This window comes from Leptonychotes weddellii, chromosome 1 (assembly GCF_054177405.1).
Source record: "Leptonychotes weddellii isolate Sample4059 chromosome 1, ASM5417740v2, whole genome shotgun sequence".
NCBI lineage: Eukaryota > Metazoa > Chordata > Mammalia > Carnivora > Phocidae > Leptonychotes > Leptonychotes weddellii.
In genome coordinates this window covers 187,449,109-187,467,961 of record NC_138369.1, presented here as the reverse complement: position 1 = coordinate 187,467,961, position 18,853 = coordinate 187,449,109, and the positions used below count along the sequence as shown (strand labels likewise).

Below are 18,853 nucleotides of genomic sequence, written 5' to 3'. Positions count from 1 at the left end.
CCCACCACTCCAGCAACACTTAGTTTGTTCCTGAGATTAAGAATTCCTCATATCAGTGAGGTCATATGATACATGTCTTTCTCTGATTGACTTATTTTGCTCAGCATAACACCCTCCAGCTCCATCCACGTCGTTGCAAATGGCAAGATCTCATTCCTTTTGATGGCTGCATAATATTCCATTGTATATATCACTTGTGGTATATTTTCTAAAGTGAGTATATTCCTTACATTAGAAACAGTATTAAATGTCTATCCTAAAAAAGATTCGTGAAGATTAACATTAGCAAAAATTATTGTAATTAATGTTAAATTGGAAGGTAAATTGTGAGTTGACTTACTGTGGCAATATGGAGAATTATAGTCTTGAGGAATTGTTCTGTTTTAAACCATTTTAAACACTTGCTCTTTTAAAAATATCTGTTAAAGGATCAAGAATTGGTCAAAATAGTTGGAATACGATATGAGGTTGGGCCCCCTACACTCTGTTGCCTCAAACTTGCATTTATAGATCCTGCAACTGGAAGATTAATGGACAAATCTTTCTCTATTAGGTATGTGTTACTATTTTTTTATGGAATTATTTAGATTTTTTTCTCTTGCTGATGAGCGTGTCCTTTCCATAGCTGAAGGGGTAGAGCACTGTAGGCAGCCTGTGAGTTAAGGTTCCTGGTAGATGGGAGCCCACTAGAAGTAAAGATCATGTGCTGTAGCAACAATTAGGCACTGGCATGTTTTATACCTTTCCCCATGCCACTTAAATGTGTGGAGAATTCTGGCCTGGAGGGGACACTTCTTCTGTCTTTATTTTTGAGAAAATGTTAGAATAAATAATTTGTTAGGCCTGTGTTGTCCATTATGGTAGCCCTTAGCCACTGTGGCTCTTGAGCACTTAGAATGTGGCGGATTTCAATTGAGTGTGATGTTAAGTGTACACGCTAGATTTTGAAGACTTGATACGAAGAAAAAGATTATGTAAAGTGTCTCATTATTTTGTGCTGATAACATTGTGAAACAGGATTTAGGGTATGTAAGGTTAAATAAAATACACTCTTAACATTAATTTTACTAGCTTCTTTTTCACTTTTTTTTTAATAACCTAGTTGAAAAATAAAAATTACAAGTGCAGCTCCTATCCTATTTCTTTTTGACATTTTTGCCCTAGGCTGTAACCTGCTACTCAGGGAGTTTAACAGTTTTTTATATTTCTGTTTAGGTATCATGATATGCCAGATGTTATTGACTTTCTTGTATTGCGTCAATTTTATGATGAAGCAAGACAGAGGAATTGGCAGTCTTGTAAGTCCATCCTTACTGAGTTTCATATGCCTTTAGAAGATGATCTCTCATTTTACTGGTTATAGTGCTGCTTATTATAGTGGATGCAGACATGTAAGTCGTGGGAAGATACAAGTGACTGGAGTATATTTTGCTTAGGGCTTGGTACTTACTTCTCCTTAATACCCTTTTTAGCCAAGCACCATTTCTTGTATTCTTACAGTAGCTGACGTTTTGAAGGGATTATTTCTTACTCATTGATTATATGCTAGAATTGACCTTTTATTTCCTTTCAGACTTCCTCGCACTGCCTTTTTTCTGTCTTTTTAGTGTGACTGGCATAATTCACAAAATTATTCTATGATATAAAACAATCAGAAAGGCGAAAAATAATGCAGATTTCACACTGATAATGTTCTGGTATCCCAGAATATTTTATTTTAATGTCGTTATCAACCCAGACTTAAATAGGTTGACTTGAGGAAACCATTCCTCTAAAAAATAAATTCATAGAACACTTACACTTTATAACCCTGAGACATCTGGCTGGACAAAAAAGTCAAATTACCTCAATGTACATGCTAGCTTGACTGTGGTTTTTGTGGTGACCATTTAGGGTGGGCTGGTGGGCTCCTTTGCTTGACTGTGTAGGTCATTAATCTCCATGGGACAAAATTGATGATTGTAACCAGGCCAGGTAATACTAGTTAGCAACTGTAGTATAGTACCCATTTCATAGGTGTGCATATATTACTTTCAGTTTGGAATGCTGTCTGGGGAGCTCATGTGTTGAGCTTGACTTGAATCACTTACGATCGTTCATTCTCCTTTTATCAGTTTTGGTCTCTTAGAAATACTAAGTTTTATCAGATCTCTTATTAGAAATACTAAGTTTTACATCTGGTGTACACATTTGTAAATGATATTAAGACCTCATTAATTTTCCTAGTTTTTGTTGCCTTTTTCTACAGGTACTACAAATAGGTAAATTTTAGATAAATTCCCCGAGCCATCCCTATTTGAAACGAAAGATTGTCAGGGAATGTGGCCGCTCTTAGTAGACTGTTTTTAATGGTAATGTCCACTCAAGTAGTCAGCATTATTTTGGGACTAGAGGTAAAGGAAATTTTTCTTGAAGAAAAACATCTAGCCACACACAGAAACAACAAAAACCAAACTCGAGTCATCTGGAACGTGTGGGAGTTAACAAGTCCTATAGCCAGATTCTGAAGAACTTTCAGGTTTCCCATCTAATTATGGGATCTATTCCCAACTATTTATCCAGCCCCAACGATGTCTAAGTTGGAAGCTGTCCTTTTGTTCCACCAACATGTGCATCCAAAAATTGTTTTAAACTCCGTTCTCTTTAGCTCAGCTCTAGAGATGGATTCCCACTTGCCTCTTGCAATTTAGTGGCTTTGTTTTATTTTTGTGGTTGAGAAATGGATCTTCTAATTAATTCAGTTTTGTTCCCCCATAAACTCTTACCTGTTCTCTTTAAGTTTGAGGAGTACTATTAGAAGAAGTTTCTTGATTCTGATTTTCCTATATGGAAAACTTTAATCAAGTTCTACCATACTATCTTTCCTCAAGTTTATCCTACTTGTATAGGCAAAAATAGGTTTGGTTTTTTTTTTTTTATGCTTAAGGAAAAGCCAGGTTTTACCTTCAGAAAAGTGATTTATTTATTTATGTATTTATTTTTAAAAAGACTTTATTTGAGAGAGAGCGAATGAGAGCGCGAGAGGGAAGAGGGTCAGAGGGAGAAGCAAACTCCCCGCTGAGCAGGGAGCCCGATGCAGGACTCGATCCTGGGACTCCAGGATCATGACCTGAGCCGAAGACAGTCGCTTAACCAACTGAGCCACCCAGGCGCCCCAAGTGATTTATTTTTTTAAAAATTTATTTAAGTGATCTCTATACCAAACATGGGGCTCTAACTCATGACCCTGAGATTAAGAGTTGCATGTTCCTCTGACTGAGCCAGCTAGGTGCACCCAGAAAAGTGATTTCTTAAGGCTCCTTTTAATTAAAAGTGTTATCTTACACCGAAAAAATACTTTTATTTAAACTGTGAAAGTATCTTCTAGTTTTAAATAAATGAGGAAAATAAAGTTAATTCTTGCTATCAAAGACTGGCTTTTTTATAACCATGAATTTATGTTAGGCATCTCAAAATGAAGCCACTGGACTTGTTATTACAATAATATCTATTACATAAATACTGTGGGTGATATTTATGTTAAATTAGGTTATTTACATTACATAATTGGTAAAAACCAGGGTATTATATCAAATTTTTACTATATGCCTTTCATTTAAAAAGTTAGAAGAACTTACCAAGATTTTTTTCTAAAGATGAAGTTCTGTTTTAGAATATTTATGTTAATGAAATATTATCAAAAGTAGAAATTTATTAGTGGCAGAGAGGTGGGTAGAGGGATGAGAGACTTACAGGTTTCTGATGATTTTGGAAAATATGAAATATACATAAAAGTCATGTTTACATGTATTTTAAAATGTATTAACCTCAAACCAGGTGCCTGGGTGGCTCAGTCAGTTAAGTGGCTGCCATTGGCTCAGGTCATGATCTCAGGGTCCTGGGATTAAGTCCTGCATCAGGCTCCTTGCTCAGCGGGGAGCCTGCTTCTCCCTCTCCCTCTGCCTGCCACTCGCCCTGCTTGTGCTTGTGTGCTTACTCTCGTTCTCGCTCTCTTTCTCTCTCTCAAATAAATAATTAAAAAAAACCCTCTGGGACACCTGGATGGCTCAGTCGATTAAGTGGGTGCCTTTGGCTCAGGTCATGGTCCTAGGATCTAGTCCTGCAACGGGCTCCCTGCTCATTGAGGAGTCTGCTTCTCCCTCTGCCTGCAGCTCCCCCTGCTTGTGCTTGCTCGCTCTCTCTCTGACAAATAAATAAAATCTTAAAAAAAAAAAAAAAACAAACCTCAAAACAAGTAATGCGTTAATTGTAATATTGCTATTTTTTTCAGTTTTATAGAATTCAGTGTAAGCATACTTTAGTTAATACTACTTGTGGGTATTTTATTACGTAAATATTCTCTTTCTTGGGAGTGAGATGTAGCATTAATTTTGATTGATACCATTTCCGTAAAACTTTCCTTGAAGAAAGAACTGTGAATCTACCAAGGATAGATAAGTGACTTTTTTTGGTTAGTGATTTTGTTTTGAGAATGGTGGAAAGCATGGGAAGGAAAAGGTGGGGTTATTATAGCAGTCTGTGTTTCTTTTGTAATGTTTGTGAAATAGCTCACATACAGCGTGTTCCTCAGAAGCGTTCTTACAGAATACATTCAGAAAATGACTGAGGTTAGTTGGAGCACTCTCTACAGTTACTTGGGTTTGTAGAGGAGTCCTCCTAATATCTACTTCCCTGCTTCTATTACATCCTGCTGAGGTAAAGGAATATTTGGATGTTTAATTTTTTTTTTTTTTAAGAGAGGGAAGTGGGAGGGTCAAAGGGTGAGGGAGAGAGAATCCTAAGCAAGCTCCATGCCTGAACTGGGGCTCCATCTCATGACCCTGAGATCATGATCTGAGCTGAAACCAAGAGTCAGTTGCTCAACCGACTGAACCACCCAGGCTCCCCCGATTTTTTAAATAATCAATATGTACGTGTTTCCAAGGGTACATCTAGAACTGATTTTTATTGTGAAGTCTTAAGAATTAAAACACTTTTATGTGGCAATATTTATATAGGAACAACTTTAGAATAATCATGGATTAAATTCTCATCATACTTTTATATTTTGTTTTATTCTTTAGGAAATATTTCAGAGCTGTATGTATTTAATATACTTATTAAACAAGTATTTATTGATAGTACACATTGTTATAAAAGATTTTTGAGTTTTATTAAACCTTGTTCTTTGTTTCATGTTGTAAAATGTAATGGAACTTATTTTGGGGGTAGGTGTTTAGATCCACCAAACAACAGCATTTAGTCATAACTATTTTAGTCTGTTATACTGTTTGGTTATATGCCTTAAGGAAATTAAGTGTAACATTGTATCTTTTTACATTGACTTTATCACTGAAGATTGCTGGAAAGTGGGGAAGGGTGGCTAATTTTAAGATAAAGAAGTAATTTCTCTTATCTATATCACGGTACTTTATAAATTAAAAATGTTAATCTTGGCAAATTGGTGTCTCAGACTCGGTCATCTCTTACAGGTGACAGGTTCCGATCTATCATTGATGATGCTTGGTGGTTTGGGACAGTGCTAAGTCAAGAGCCATATCAGCCACAGTACCCTGATAGTCATTTCCAGTGCTACATCGTTAGGTCTGTATGCAGTTGAAAATTAATCCTCTATAAACATTCATTCATTGTGGTGGGTGGTTTTATGAAGAACTATTATGTTTCAGGTTAAAGACTATGATTTAGTCTGTCATTGAGTCCTATCAGTCTCCTCCATGCAGTATCTCTAGGACGCCCCTGTTGCTTCCCATTTGCCAGTACCCCCTTGGGACAGGCTCTGCTTGCTTCCCTGGGACCATTTCTGTAGCCGCCTGGTATTTCCTCAGCGTAATACTGCAGGATCCTTATTCAGGAGCACACATTACATCATTTCCCTTGTTTATGGAAGTCTGTGCTGCTTTCCCATTGGCTGTGGAATAAAGTCACATTCTGAAGTGTGGCATTCAAGGCTCCATGGTGTCTTTGAGTTTTTTTTTTCTTATACCTACCCTGTGTAAAGCCACACAGGATTTCTCGCTTTGTCTTTGAACCGCCATACATTTTTATACTTTTTTCTCATAATATATCCTCCTTAAAAAATCTTACTGTTAATATTTAAACTTTTATTGCTGCAAAAAGGTTTTCACATTTTCTGTCCTTTTGTAGTGGATACCTAGTTATTAGCCACCAGTCATTTTTATGAGAGGCTAACTGGACTTCTTGTTTTTTTAACAGGTGGGACAATACTGAAATTGAAAAACTTAGCCCATGGGACATGGAACCAATTCCTGATAATGGTATATAATTTTTAAATAATGAAAATATTTTACCTGTGTTTTCAGTTTGAGAAGTGTTTTCAAATTATTATGGTAACTGTGAGCTTTACTAAAACTCCAGAGAATTAATGTGTGTCTGGCTCATTAATTCTTACCCTAGGCTTCCAGTTTTATACTGACTGCATCTTAGTAGCCTCACTATCCTTTCTCATATAATCCTGGCTAGTTATTTTGCAGAATTTCTCTCAGTTTGGGCTTTGCTGATATTTATTCATCGTTCGGGGTTCGCATTTTTGGCACTAGCGTTACAGAAGCGATACATGGTCCTCGGTGTATCCTATCAGGAGGCACATGATATCCATTTGTTCTATTACTGAAGCTGTTAACCTTCATCTTGTGATTTAGGTGGTGTCTGCCAGGTTTCTCCACTGTAAAGCAGCTACTTTTTCCTTTGTAGTGTCTTGTTTATGAGTTTTGACAACTTAAATATAGTGTATGTTTGGTTGATTATTTTTCTTTTTGTTATTTTTAATGTAATTCATAGTTGATCCACCTGAAGAATTAGGAGCTAGTATTTCTGTCACTTCAGACGAGCTAGAGAAACTGCTGTACAAACCACAAGATGGTGAATGGGGTCAGAAATCGAGAGATGAAGAGTGTGAACGAATTATTAGTGGCATAGATCAACTTCTGAATCTTGGTAAGTTTTTTAGTGTGAAGTTTCATGTTCAAGTTTTCCTTTCCTCAAAAGTATTTTAAAATTGTAGCAAGCTGTGGTTGTGTTCTTCACTGTAATTTCTGTTTGCTACTTTTTGGTTGGGCCTGCAGTGTTAAATGTAGCTCTATTTTTAAATCATTTGTAGAGGAATAATCTCTTAAAAGTAATGAACTTATTGATCAAGAGTTCTTCTCTCTGCCTCCACAGACATAGCTGCAGCTTTTGCAGGTCCAGTTGATCTGTGTACGTATCCAAAGTACTGTACTGTGGTAGCTTATCCAACGGATCTGTACACAATTCGAATGAGACTCGTTAATCGTTTTTACAGGTCAGTAGAAACCTCCTTTACAAATAGTTTGAAAGGGTCTTTGGTCGTCCTGACCAGAGTGAATGGAAGTGGTGGTTGATGGTGACAGTGATGGAGTGGGAGCTGATTAGCATTACTTTCTGTTGCACTCTCTTTTTTCATGATGGTCATTTGTGGTCTTATGTGTAAGACACTGTTAGGTGTTTAGATGAGAAATACCGTGTTTCATTCCTCAATCTTTTATAGTCTCCTTTTCTTATGAATTATGTTAAGTAGTTAGATATTGTATTTGTTTTTATTTGCATGTTAACATTCCTATTTAGCAGCTCGATTTAAAGATAAAATTTAACTTGGTTAAAGATTGGCCTTTGAAAGATTAATTCCCCAGAGTCATCAGCTTTTTATCTTTGGCTTCTAGAGCCCTGGTAACTGTAAAGTTTCTTATTCTCGGTGATTTTTTTCAAGTAATTTATGGTATTTTTTATAATTCATCTACTTCAAGAAATTACCTGTACAAAAAACTGGCTTCTTACATTGTTTGTGTAGCCAAACCTGGGAATGTGCATTTGTTCAGAAACCACTTTGCCAGGTTACTCTCTCGGGATTAATGGTATCTAATACATTTTCTTCATTGAGTAGCTTCATTTGTATCTCTAGACAAGGTGAAATGGAGGGTTGCTCTGTTGGTTTTCTGGATTAAGTGATCTGTTAAGATTTTTGGTTTTTATTTATTTATTTATTTATTTTTAAATGTTTTATTTATTTATTCATGAGAGTCAGAGAGAGAGAGAGGCAGAGGCAGAGGGAGAAGCAGGCTCCCTGCCGAGCAGGGAGCCCGATGCGGGACTCGATCCCAGGACCCTAGGATCATGACCTGAGCCGAAGGCAGACGCTTAACCATCTGAGCCACCCAGGCGCCCAAGATTTTTGGTTTTTAAATGTATTCTCTATGGTTTAGCTTCTGATATAATTGCTTATGACTGTGATCAGGTTGGTAGCATTAGAAGGTTATTATTCGTTGTAACTTTGGCACTTAGATTTAATAATATATGCTGGCTTAATTTTTTTTTTTTTTTTTTTTACTTGGTTTCTGTCTTTTCATTTTCTATGTCCTAAATTGCCTACTTTTTATTTTGAAGGAGGCTATCTGCATTAGTTTGGGAAGTCAGATACATAGAACATAATGCCAGGACATTTAATGAACCCGAGAGTGTAATTGCAAGATCAGCTAAGAAGATAACTGACCAACTTTTAAAATTTATAAAGTAAGTTACCTCCTATTACAGATGTTGTGAAAAAGTGACTTTTCATATTGTACCTCTTGCAGCCAGCCAGTTTATAATTTTTGCTCTCTGAATTATACCTTTTTAATGTGCTACATTAAATGACATTTCTTTACATACATATTGTGAACATAATTTCAGTAAAGGCATGAGAAATTGAACAATCCAGATTTTTCTATTTTTTTAAAACTTTGAACTAATTTTATACTATAGAGAGTTGCCCTACAAATACCCTTCACCCGGTATTCCCTTAGGTTAACATTTTTCGTACCTGTGGTGTCCTCATGAAACATTAAATTCTCCTTGGTGTAATACTAATGACTGCAGTCCAGAACGCCTGTGGATTTCCTCAGTTCTTTACACCAATAGCCTTGCTCTGTCTTCAGGACCCGGTCCAGACTGCCATAGCTTTCACGTGTCTGCTGTCTGTGTGTCCTTTCATCTGTTGCTTGGCTTTCCTTTCTTTCCTGACCTCATCATTTTTTCTCAACACTTCTTTTGTGGAGAGTATTGAGTTTGGGTTTGTGAGATGTGTTGTCATGACTAGATTGGTTTTCATCTCTTTGGGGTTGTATCCCATGAGCGTGTTTGTATGAGTGACTTTGCACATGCTTGCTTTCACTGGGAGATGAGTTTGGAAGAGTAGGATGGGAAACTGACTTGGAAAGTGAGATCTGAGTTTTAACCTAATCTGTTCAAGTGAACATTCTTTGTCACTTTGGACAAATGACTCAGCCTGTTTCCTTCAAAATTAATGAGTTTTGCTGTATGATCTTTAATGCCTTTTTCTACTATAGCCATGCAAATTGTTGGAAAGAATTACGTATTGGAGAACATGGTTTATAAACTATGCCATCATTTTCACCATCAGGCTACACACTGGGAAATAACTGGTTCTAGTCTATCTCACTTTGCTGGGTTGAATCCGCCTCTTGCCCGGATGACTTGGACTTATTTCCCTTTCTCCAGCACTTTCATTTTTTTCTATTTCAGAAAAATCACATACCCACTTTCATCTTCCTTGTGCCTAGACATTCCTACTTTAGCATTCTTTCTTCTGTGTGTGTAGTGAAGATACAGTTTGCTTTAATTTCTGCTTTTCCCCTCTATTTTATCTCCATCAGCCATGTTCTTGGTACTCGCTATATGAATATATTACTAGTGATGATGTGTAGGAAAACTCATCTGCACATTCATCCAATTGAGCTCATGTATATACTGTTTCTGGATTACCAGCTTAATTTTTATACATACATAACTGGGCGGGGGGTTGGGGGGGACTTGCTTTCAGTATTCTAAGATGGTCAGTTGTTTCCACAGAGTGTAGATTAAAAAACCCTGGTATTCCATTGCTTGAAATTAGGCATGCAAACTTGGGGCACTGTTTATATCTTAACCTGCAGTTTGAATTTTTGACAGCAGTAGTAACTACATCTGCATACTCTTAAAAACGTGAAAAATTGTTTTTTAGGAATCAAGACTGTACAAATATCTCAGAACTTTCTAACACTTCTGAAAATGATGAGCAAAATGCCGAGGATTTGGTATGAAGTTTGTTAATTTTATAATGATTTTTGTTAATTTCAAATGGTAACTTAAAAATATTGAGTCTCACTATATTCCAGTGAACTATGAAAACTATTTTGATAAAAATATATATATATTTTTATTTTGTTAGTCACCATACAATACATCACCAGTTTTCGATGCAGTGATCCACAATTCATTGTTTTCTTACAACCCCCAGTGCTCCATGCAGTACGTGCCCTCCTTAATACCCATCACCGGGCTAACCCATCCCCCCACCTTCCTCCCCTCTAAAACCCTCAGTTTGTTTCTCAGGAGAGATGACGCATGAGAGACTATGGACTTTGAGAAAAAATATATTTCTTAATTGTCTAGATGTTCAGTGAGGGAATTTGTTTCAACCAGTAATTGCTACCAAATAAACAAAATATGTCTATATGAATAACATAGCTGCGGAATATGTTCTCTACTTTTGCTAAAACCAATATCTGAGAGTTGGATTTAATTGTAATTAAAAATTCATGAACTTTTACCATGCTCACAGTACCCACAAGTTCTTCACTCAAGATGGTATTGAAGTTTAAGGCAGCTATCAGTGGTGTCGAATAATTTCACTTTATACAGAATCAGGCAGGAAGTTGCAGGAGTTGTAGGAAGGATATTCTTTAAAAACACTACTCATGTCAGTGTAGTGTCAATTTCTATGCAAGCCCTTATTGTAATTCACTGATTTTCATGCTAATTTATATTGGAACAAAAATGGGTATACAAATACCTGATTTAGAGAATAAGAAAATGTGTAGAGTAGGAAATTCAGGAAATGTAGGAGATGGTTTCTAGGGTATTATGGGTAGAGGTAAAACACAAATTTAAAGTTGCTTATGCATGTTCTATTTAGGTCATGCACAAAGCAACTTTTTATAGCTATCTTTTGGAATTACTGCATGTTCTTAGGGAATGTAAGGGGTTATTAAGAATGATTGGTTTGTTGGAGTCTGGGTCCCACAAAGGTCATCTGATAGGGTCTGCCTTTTGAGATTTTTGTAAACAAGTTAAAACCCTTGTAAGACCTAATGTCTTGATATGCTTTTAGATTATTACATTTCTAATGAGAATATTAACACTTAGGCTGCTCTGATTTTTATTCCTAGGATGATAGTGATCTTCCTAAAACATCTTCTGGAAGGAGAGTAAGTTAATCTGCCTGATTGACCTTTGTTGTTTACTTATTCTGTGTTTTAAAAGCAATCTAAGGGGGCGCCTGGGTGGCGCAGTTGGTTAAGCGTCTGACTGTTGATTTCGGCCCAGATCATGATCTCAGGGTCATGAGATTGAGCCCTGGGTGAGGCCCTGTGCTGAGCCCTGGAGCCTGCTTTTAAGATCCTCTCTCTATCCCCCCACCCCACCCACGCCCTGCGAGCATGCGCATGCTTTCTCTCTCTCTCTCTCAAAAAAAAAAACAACATTTTAAATGTTATCCAAATGCTGCTTAAATTTAAGCTTTTTACCATATTAATTTTCCTAATACGCTTGCCCCAAATAACATTGAAGAAGTTAGACTTGAATTATTGTCATCTGATTGTCATTTTCATATAATTTCATTCTTAAACAAACTCCCAGGTGTTTAGTATCTCTTTAGTATTTGTTTGCTGTGGCTGCTATAGCAAATTGCATATCTAGTGGCTTAAACAATTTTGAAAAATGGTGTTGGGGCGCCTGGGTGGCTCAGTTGGTTAAACATCTGCCTTCGGCTCAGGTCATGATCCTGGGACCTTGGGATCGAGCCCCGCATTGGGCTCCCTGCTCAGTGGGGAGCTGCTTCTTCCTCTCCCTCTGCCTGCCACTCCACCTGTTTGTGCTCGCTCTCTCTGTTAAATAAATAAAATCTTAAAAAAAAAATGATCTTCTGTAGATCAGCAGTTGGACATAGGTCTCTGAGCTAAAATCAATGTCAGCATAGCTGTGTTCCTTTCTGGAAGCTGTAGGGTAGAATCCCTTTCTTTGCATTTTTCCAGCTTCTAGAGGTTCATGTCACCTCTTTTATCTTCAGGCTAGCAGCTTGAAGTCTCTGGCTCTGACTCTTCTGCCTCGCTTTGTTTTGTTTGTTTAAGATTTATTTATTTTAGAGAGAGAGAGCGTGCACAAGTGGGAGGGGTGGAGGGAGAGGGAGAGAGAATCCCAAGCAGACTCTGTGCTGTGTGCAGAGTCCAGTGCAGGGCTCAGTCTCACGACCCTGAGATCACGACCTGAGCCACAACTGAGAGTCAGATGCTTAACCGACTGAACCACCCAGGTGCCCCTCTTCTGCCTCACTCTTAAGAGGACCTTTGTGATTACTTTGGGCCCATCCTGATAATCCAGGTCCGTCTTCCCATGTCAAGATCCATGTCTTTAGTCAAGTCTGCCATGTAAAGTGACAGTCATGAGTTCTTGGATTAGGATGTGGGTATCTTTCGAGCCATTAATTAGCCTACCAGGTTATCCCAGGTGGTACTTCATATTCTGTGAAAATATTCTCTATACTTGGGAGATAAGTGGTGGGATGAACAATATTTTCAGAGTAAAGGGTGTGATGCTGTTGGGTTTTTACAGAAAAGTGGGTTTCTTCCAAGTAGGCAGAAAATAAGAGTAGCCCTATTATTAAAGTACAGAAGACAACTCACTTGGGTTTTTACCACCATACTGTGCCATATCACTCTGTTAAATTTTCAAGACTGAAAAAAACTTTTAATACTGTAAATGTGTTTTTAGGTCCATGATTGGAAAAAAAGGAGCATCAAAGCGACCAACTATGTTGAAAGTAACTGGAAGAAACAGTGTAAGGAACTAGTGAACTTAATTTTTCAGTGTGAAGATTCTGAACCATTTAGACAACCTGTTGATTTGGTTGAATATCCAGTAAGTTGTCATTATTTGAATGTTTGGGCCTTTTCTTGTTTTGTATAGAGATTGGGGTGGAGGTATTTAAAGTAAACTTTAATGAGTAAGATGTCTTAGCTTCATGTTAACTTTGTCTCTTACCACTGAGTGGAAGAGTTGTATTACACAGTTTTTCTTGAATCTATAGACACCCTTGTAACTTGGGCTGAGACTTAATCACTGCTGCATCATAACGGGAGGATTCTACATGGTTATTATCTTAGTAGGGCCAGCCCCAGGAAAACTGTAAATTGGATAAAAGCATCTGTATTCATTCCTTCAGTATGGGGTATGGGAAATAGCCTTAAAAAAAAAAAAAAGATTATAAAACACAAATTTACTCTAGGAAGCTTGGAAACTATGTAAGAGTGTAAAGAAGGAAATAAAAATCATTCCACGTCCTACCAAGTATATCATTTTGGTATATTTCTTATCTTGTCTTAATGTCTGGGTCTCTTTTTAAAAATTATGGATGATTCTTAAGGTCTCCTTCTAATCTTTTTCTCCTCTCTCATTTTGAATATTTTAGAGATCTGATGCACTTGCATTTCTAAAAGTAGGAATCAAATCTTTGAACTAATTATTGTTTTTAAAATCTAGGACTACCGAGATATTATAGATACTCCAATGGATTTTGGAACAGTAAGGGAAACTTTAGAAGCAGGAAATTATGACAGCCCTTTGGAATTTTGCAAAGACATCCGGTTGATATTTAGCAATGCAAAAGCATATACACCAAACAAAAGATCAAAGGTAATTTTAAAAGTGGTTATCAGAGAAAAAAGTGCATAATCTATGTTGATGGTCATTTTCCACTTGCTGGTAAATGTTGGAACATTACAGATAAGTGAAGAGAGAGACCACTGGTAAGAATAGCGCTCTGCCGCTGCCCAGATGTCTGCGGTTGGTCCCTTAAAGCAATTCACGTTTACCTTTCCTGAAGTTGTATAAACAAATGGGAATTGGTGGGAGTGAGGCTGCCGGTGAACTTGATACATAAAATGAGAAAAACCCGTGTTTTCATACATGTAGGACTCTTGACAAGTGGATTAGAAATTTACTGAGAGAGGCTGGAAGGCTATTACAAGCCAGCGAAGGAAGATCTGAAGCGGGGGTGGGACTGTTGGCGCTATACTGATATTTCGGATGCAAAGAGGAAGCACGTGCGCTGTCTGGTTATTTAAGAACACTAGGAGAGAGGGCATCCCTGAAGTATTAAAAAATTGGATAACTTTTCAAAATTTGTTGAAGCATAATAAATGTACAAAAGGGTACATATACTCTCAGCGAATTTTCACAAATACCACAAAACCCTTGTAGCCAATGTGTGTTGGGTAATCGAAAACACAGCAGTGATTTGAGAAGATCTTCAAGGAAAGCACTTGCTTTTTTTTTTTTTTTAAGATTTTATTTATTTATTTGAGAGAGAGAGAGAGCACATGAGAGGGGGGAGGGTCAGAGGGAGAAGCAGGCTCCCTGCCGAGCAGGGAGCCCGATGCGGGACTCGATCCAGGGACTCCAGGATCATGACCTGAGCCGAAGGCAGTCGCTTAACCAACTGAGCCACCCAGGCGCCCAAGCACTTGCTTATATTGTGGCACTTTGTCTGTGGTCAGTGACTGTCACTGCTAATTAACCATTGTGCCTTAATTTCACTTTCTCTTCATTATTTATTACCAGACTCCCTGTGTTATTTTTAATCTGAGAACTCTTTCCTTGCATTCAGTATGCAAATTTAACATCAATTTAAACATCACTTTAACATCAAGTCTTTTTTCCAAGCTTGTGTTATTGTCAGTATTCATCATTAGTGAGACACTTTCTTTCCAGAAAGAAAATAAATCTCATTCGTGCCTCTTTCCCCTTTTATTTTAAAATACATATCTGAGGATATATCACACAACTCAGCCATTTAAAGTATACAATTTATTGGATTTTTGTGTATTATGTTATCAGAATTTCAAAGTTATGGTTAAACATGTGTAACATAAACTTTATTATTTTAACCACTTTTAAGGGTACATTTCATTGACATTATATTCACAGTGTTGCTTAGCTTTCCAAAACTCTCTTGTCAACCCACACAGAAGTCCTAACCGCTGAGCAGTAACTCCGCACTCTCTCCTTCTCTCAGCCCTTGGTAATAAGGTCTCCTCTCCTTTGTCGGTATGCATCTGCCTATTCTAGATGTTTCATGTAAGTGGAATCACACAGCATTTGTCCTTTTGTGTCGGGCTTCTTTCACTCAGCAGAACCTTTGAAAGGTTCATCCATGTTTGTAACTTGTATGAGAACTTTATTCCTTTTATGCCTGAATAATACTCCATCGTATGGGTATATGACATTTTGTTTATCTGTTCATTTCCTGCTGGACAGTTGAATTGTTTCTGATTTTTGGGTATTGGTAATGCTGTCATGAATATGGATCACGTCATCTGTGAAGAACGATAGTTTCACTTCTAGCTTTACAATCTGATTTTTATTTCTCTTTTTGTCTAATTATTCTGGCTAGAATTTAAAGTGCAGTGGTGAAAGGAGGCAATCTTGTCTTATTCCTCACCTCGGGGGGAATGATTTTCCGTCTTTCACCGTTGTATATGATGATAACCCTGGGTTTTTTTCATACATGCCCTCTTTTCATTTTGAGGAGCTAATAATTTTAGCACCCCTTTTTGTTAAATGTTTATGTTCAATTCAAATGTATCATTGAATTTTACATAAAACCTAATGAGAAGACAGATAATATGAAGAATCAGAGGTTTCAAACTTAATATGATTAAGAAAACAAATCACTTTTAAAACTGGTGACTTACACTAGAATTCAGATTTGAGGGAGAAGAATAAGTTTAAGATATATACAGAATACTGGAAATAGTTGTCAAAGATCATTTCAAAGATGAAGTGGGATTTTGAATTTCACATATATTGTGAATATGTATATGTGTGCATATATATTTATAAAGCATATAGGAAATTCATGTATCCCAAACCCTTTTTTTTTTTTTTAAAGATTCTTTAGTGTTAGTCTCTCCACCCTTCTGCCCCGTGCATCAGAGTGATTGATACGTAGCTTTTGAACATTAGACTTTTTAACTTATTTTCCCAGAATGATTGTGAATGAGTCGAGAGTACTTCCTGTAAATACATAGCTATACCAAAGTTAATTACAGTAGCACTTAACATCACACTGCTTGAATTCTTTGAAAGATTTGATACTATTTAATTGTAAAAACTGTTTAAACATAGTCTTTCACATCTATTAAAGTTCTAGGGCCTATTTTCTTCTCCTGGAGGAAGATAGCCTTTGGTCTGTAATTCATGTTTAGATCTGGGTGGCAACAGAGGCCGTCACATTGCAAGTTGGAGACCAGGGTGAAAGTGCCTTTGTTTCCTCATCCCAAGGAGACACTGCTCTTTTGCTGCCTAATAAATAGCAATCCTAAAACCCACCAACTTCTCATCTGACTTTGAGAGAAGGGGACATTTTTTTTGGATTTGTACATGTAAATGTGAAAATGTGAAAAGCCAAATGAAAACCGTTGACATGTAGACATCAGTCCCAGATTCCAGAGAATTGCTTGATTTAAAACGATTTTCTTTTCGTCTGAGAGGTGTATGTCTGATGCTGCCTGTTTCTTGCAGGTGTCACTGAAGGAAGGGGGGCAGTGGATAAAGGAACAGCTGTTGTCTGTAACAGTGATAGAATAGATTGCAAGTAGTCTGTGTGTTATACATTTTTTTTGTGAAAGTATTTTAAAAGGTATGTTGTAGTTCTAGTTTTGCTTTCATATCCTTGCAGATTTACAGTATGACCTTGAGGTTGTCTGCCTTATTTGAAGAAAAAATGAAGAAAATCTCCTCTGATTTTAAAATTGGTCAAAAGTTCAGTGAAAAACTTCGAAGAAGCCAGAGGTTCAAGAGACGGCAGAATTGTAACCGTGTCAATCAGGCTAACAAAAGTATCAGGTGAATTGGTTATTGCAGGCTTTGTATGTAAATAGACAAATTTCAGGTTGTGATGCTTCTTTAATTTTATTATGCTAAAATGATCAGGAGTACGGTATATTCAGAAAGATTAGTTTTTTATGGCTTGAAAGCACTGCATATAGAGCTACTGTAGAATTTGTAATTAGGTAAATTTTAAAGCATTTAATGAAAATGACAGATTTAAAAAATCTTAGGATTAAAGTATTATTTATTACGTAAGAAGCTTTTTTTTAGTGCAGAGAGTAAAGTGGTTACTTTGTGTGACCGTTGAGCATTTGACTGTGTAAGGGAAATATCAGAGAAACCTTATGCACCCTATTTTTTTCTGAGGATTGGTTGTAAAGAAATATAAAATGCAGGGCTTATTCTCTATCAGGAATTTAATATTACGTTCTGTCTTTGACCCTGTAGCTTGCATTAATATCAGATTTCCAGGTACTTTGAAGTGTTGCAGTGTGAAAATGGAGTAAATCAGTGTTTAGTCTGTGTCCAGCCTCCTTTTGAACATGCGCTGAACCATGATGGGTGTCTACCTGCAAGTTTGGGGATTAAACTGCATGTCAATTCAGAACTGTCTCCTTCAGATTCATACTATTGATTCTCATAAGTTTGTTCTAGGCTTAGCTTTCTCCCTTCCTTTTTTGTGCTATTGTTGTCAGATTACGTCTTTATATGTTATGGTTTATCTGGTTTTCCTTAACATTGCTTAGGAAAAGAATAAAGTCATTTATACTATTAATTATATTTATATACGTGATTACCTTTCCCAGTAGTTTTTATTTTTTGTGTGGAGTGAGTTACCCTCTGGTGTCCTTTCTTTTCAGCCTGATGTCCTTTAGTGTTTCTTATAAGGTGCATGTGCTAGCAATTCATTCTGATGGGTTTTTGTTGGAGACTAGTTTTGCTGGATATAGACTTCCTCGTTGACAGTATTTGCTCCCCGTCCCCCCCACCAACACACACACATTTTGAGTGTTGCCTTCCACTGCCTGCTGACCTCCGTGGTTTCCCATGAGAAGTCAGCTAGTTGTGCTGCTGACGTAGCACAGAAGGAATGGGTTTTCTCTTGCTGCTTTGAAAATTCTGTCATTTTGCATCTGACTATAATGTGTGTAGGAATTTTTCCAGCTTTGTAGAGGAATGTTTTTCATCAAATCTGGGTGGTTTCTAGCCATTACTCAAATTATTTCCTGCCCCTTTCCTCTCATCTGCGGGCTCCTCCTGTACATATGTGGATATGATGGATGGTCTCCCACAGGCCTCTGAGGCTCTCTTTATTTTTCCTTCTCTTCCTGTTCTTCAGATGGGATAATACTCACTCACCTACCAAGGTCACGGATTCCTGTACCAGCTCACATCTGCTGCTGAGCCCATCTCCTGAATGTCTGTTTCAGTTATTGTGCTTTTCAACTCCAGAATCTCTGTTTGTTTTTTTGTTTTTTTGGGTTTTTTTTGGTAATTTCTGGGTCTTTCATGGATATTCTCTGTCATCTTCCTTTTATTTTGTAAACATTATTTCATTTGGTTTTTCAAATGTGTTTATAATAGTTGATTTAAATATTTTTAGTTCAACATCTGGGTCCTTTCAGAGACTGTTTCTGTTGCCTGCATTTTTACCTGTATGTGGGCAAACTTCCTTGACTCTTGGTATGTCTTGTACTGTTCTGTTGGAAACAGTACATACTTAATAAAATAATGTTGCCATTCTGGAAATACCATCTCTTCAGGTTTTCTTATTGCTGTTTGTTAACTTTCGTAGAAACTCTGGATTCTGATCCTTCTCCCTCCCTCAGTGATGGTGCTTGTTGCTGGTTTTGTTTAGTGAGTTGCCTAAACCAGTTCTATAGTCTGTCTTTCC

General features: G+C 37.1%; 1 protein-coding gene across 1 annotated transcript in view; it reads left to right on the top strand.

Moving 5' to 3' along the window:
* Window positions 1-18,853, top strand: part of BRWD1 (bromodomain and WD repeat domain containing 1) — a 109,785-nt gene that overhangs the window by 74,173 nt on the left and 16,759 nt on the right. Inside the window, exons 24-35 of the mRNA XM_081819706.1 lie at window positions 423-553; window positions 1,216-1,298; window positions 5,472-5,583; window positions 6,214-6,275; window positions 6,799-6,954; window positions 7,180-7,300; window positions 8,419-8,544; window positions 10,034-10,106; window positions 11,241-11,279; window positions 12,841-12,987; window positions 13,609-13,761; window positions 16,808-16,974. Of these exons, the coding sequence (XP_081675832.1) occupies window positions 423-553; window positions 1,216-1,298; window positions 5,472-5,583; window positions 6,214-6,275; window positions 6,799-6,954; window positions 7,180-7,300; window positions 8,419-8,544; window positions 10,034-10,106; window positions 11,241-11,279; window positions 12,841-12,987; window positions 13,609-13,761; window positions 16,808-16,974 (1,370 nt within the window). The remainder of the gene's footprint in view (window positions 1-422; window positions 554-1,215; window positions 1,299-5,471; window positions 5,584-6,213; window positions 6,276-6,798; window positions 6,955-7,179; window positions 7,301-8,418; window positions 8,545-10,033; window positions 10,107-11,240; window positions 11,280-12,840; window positions 12,988-13,608; window positions 13,762-16,807; window positions 16,975-18,853) is intronic.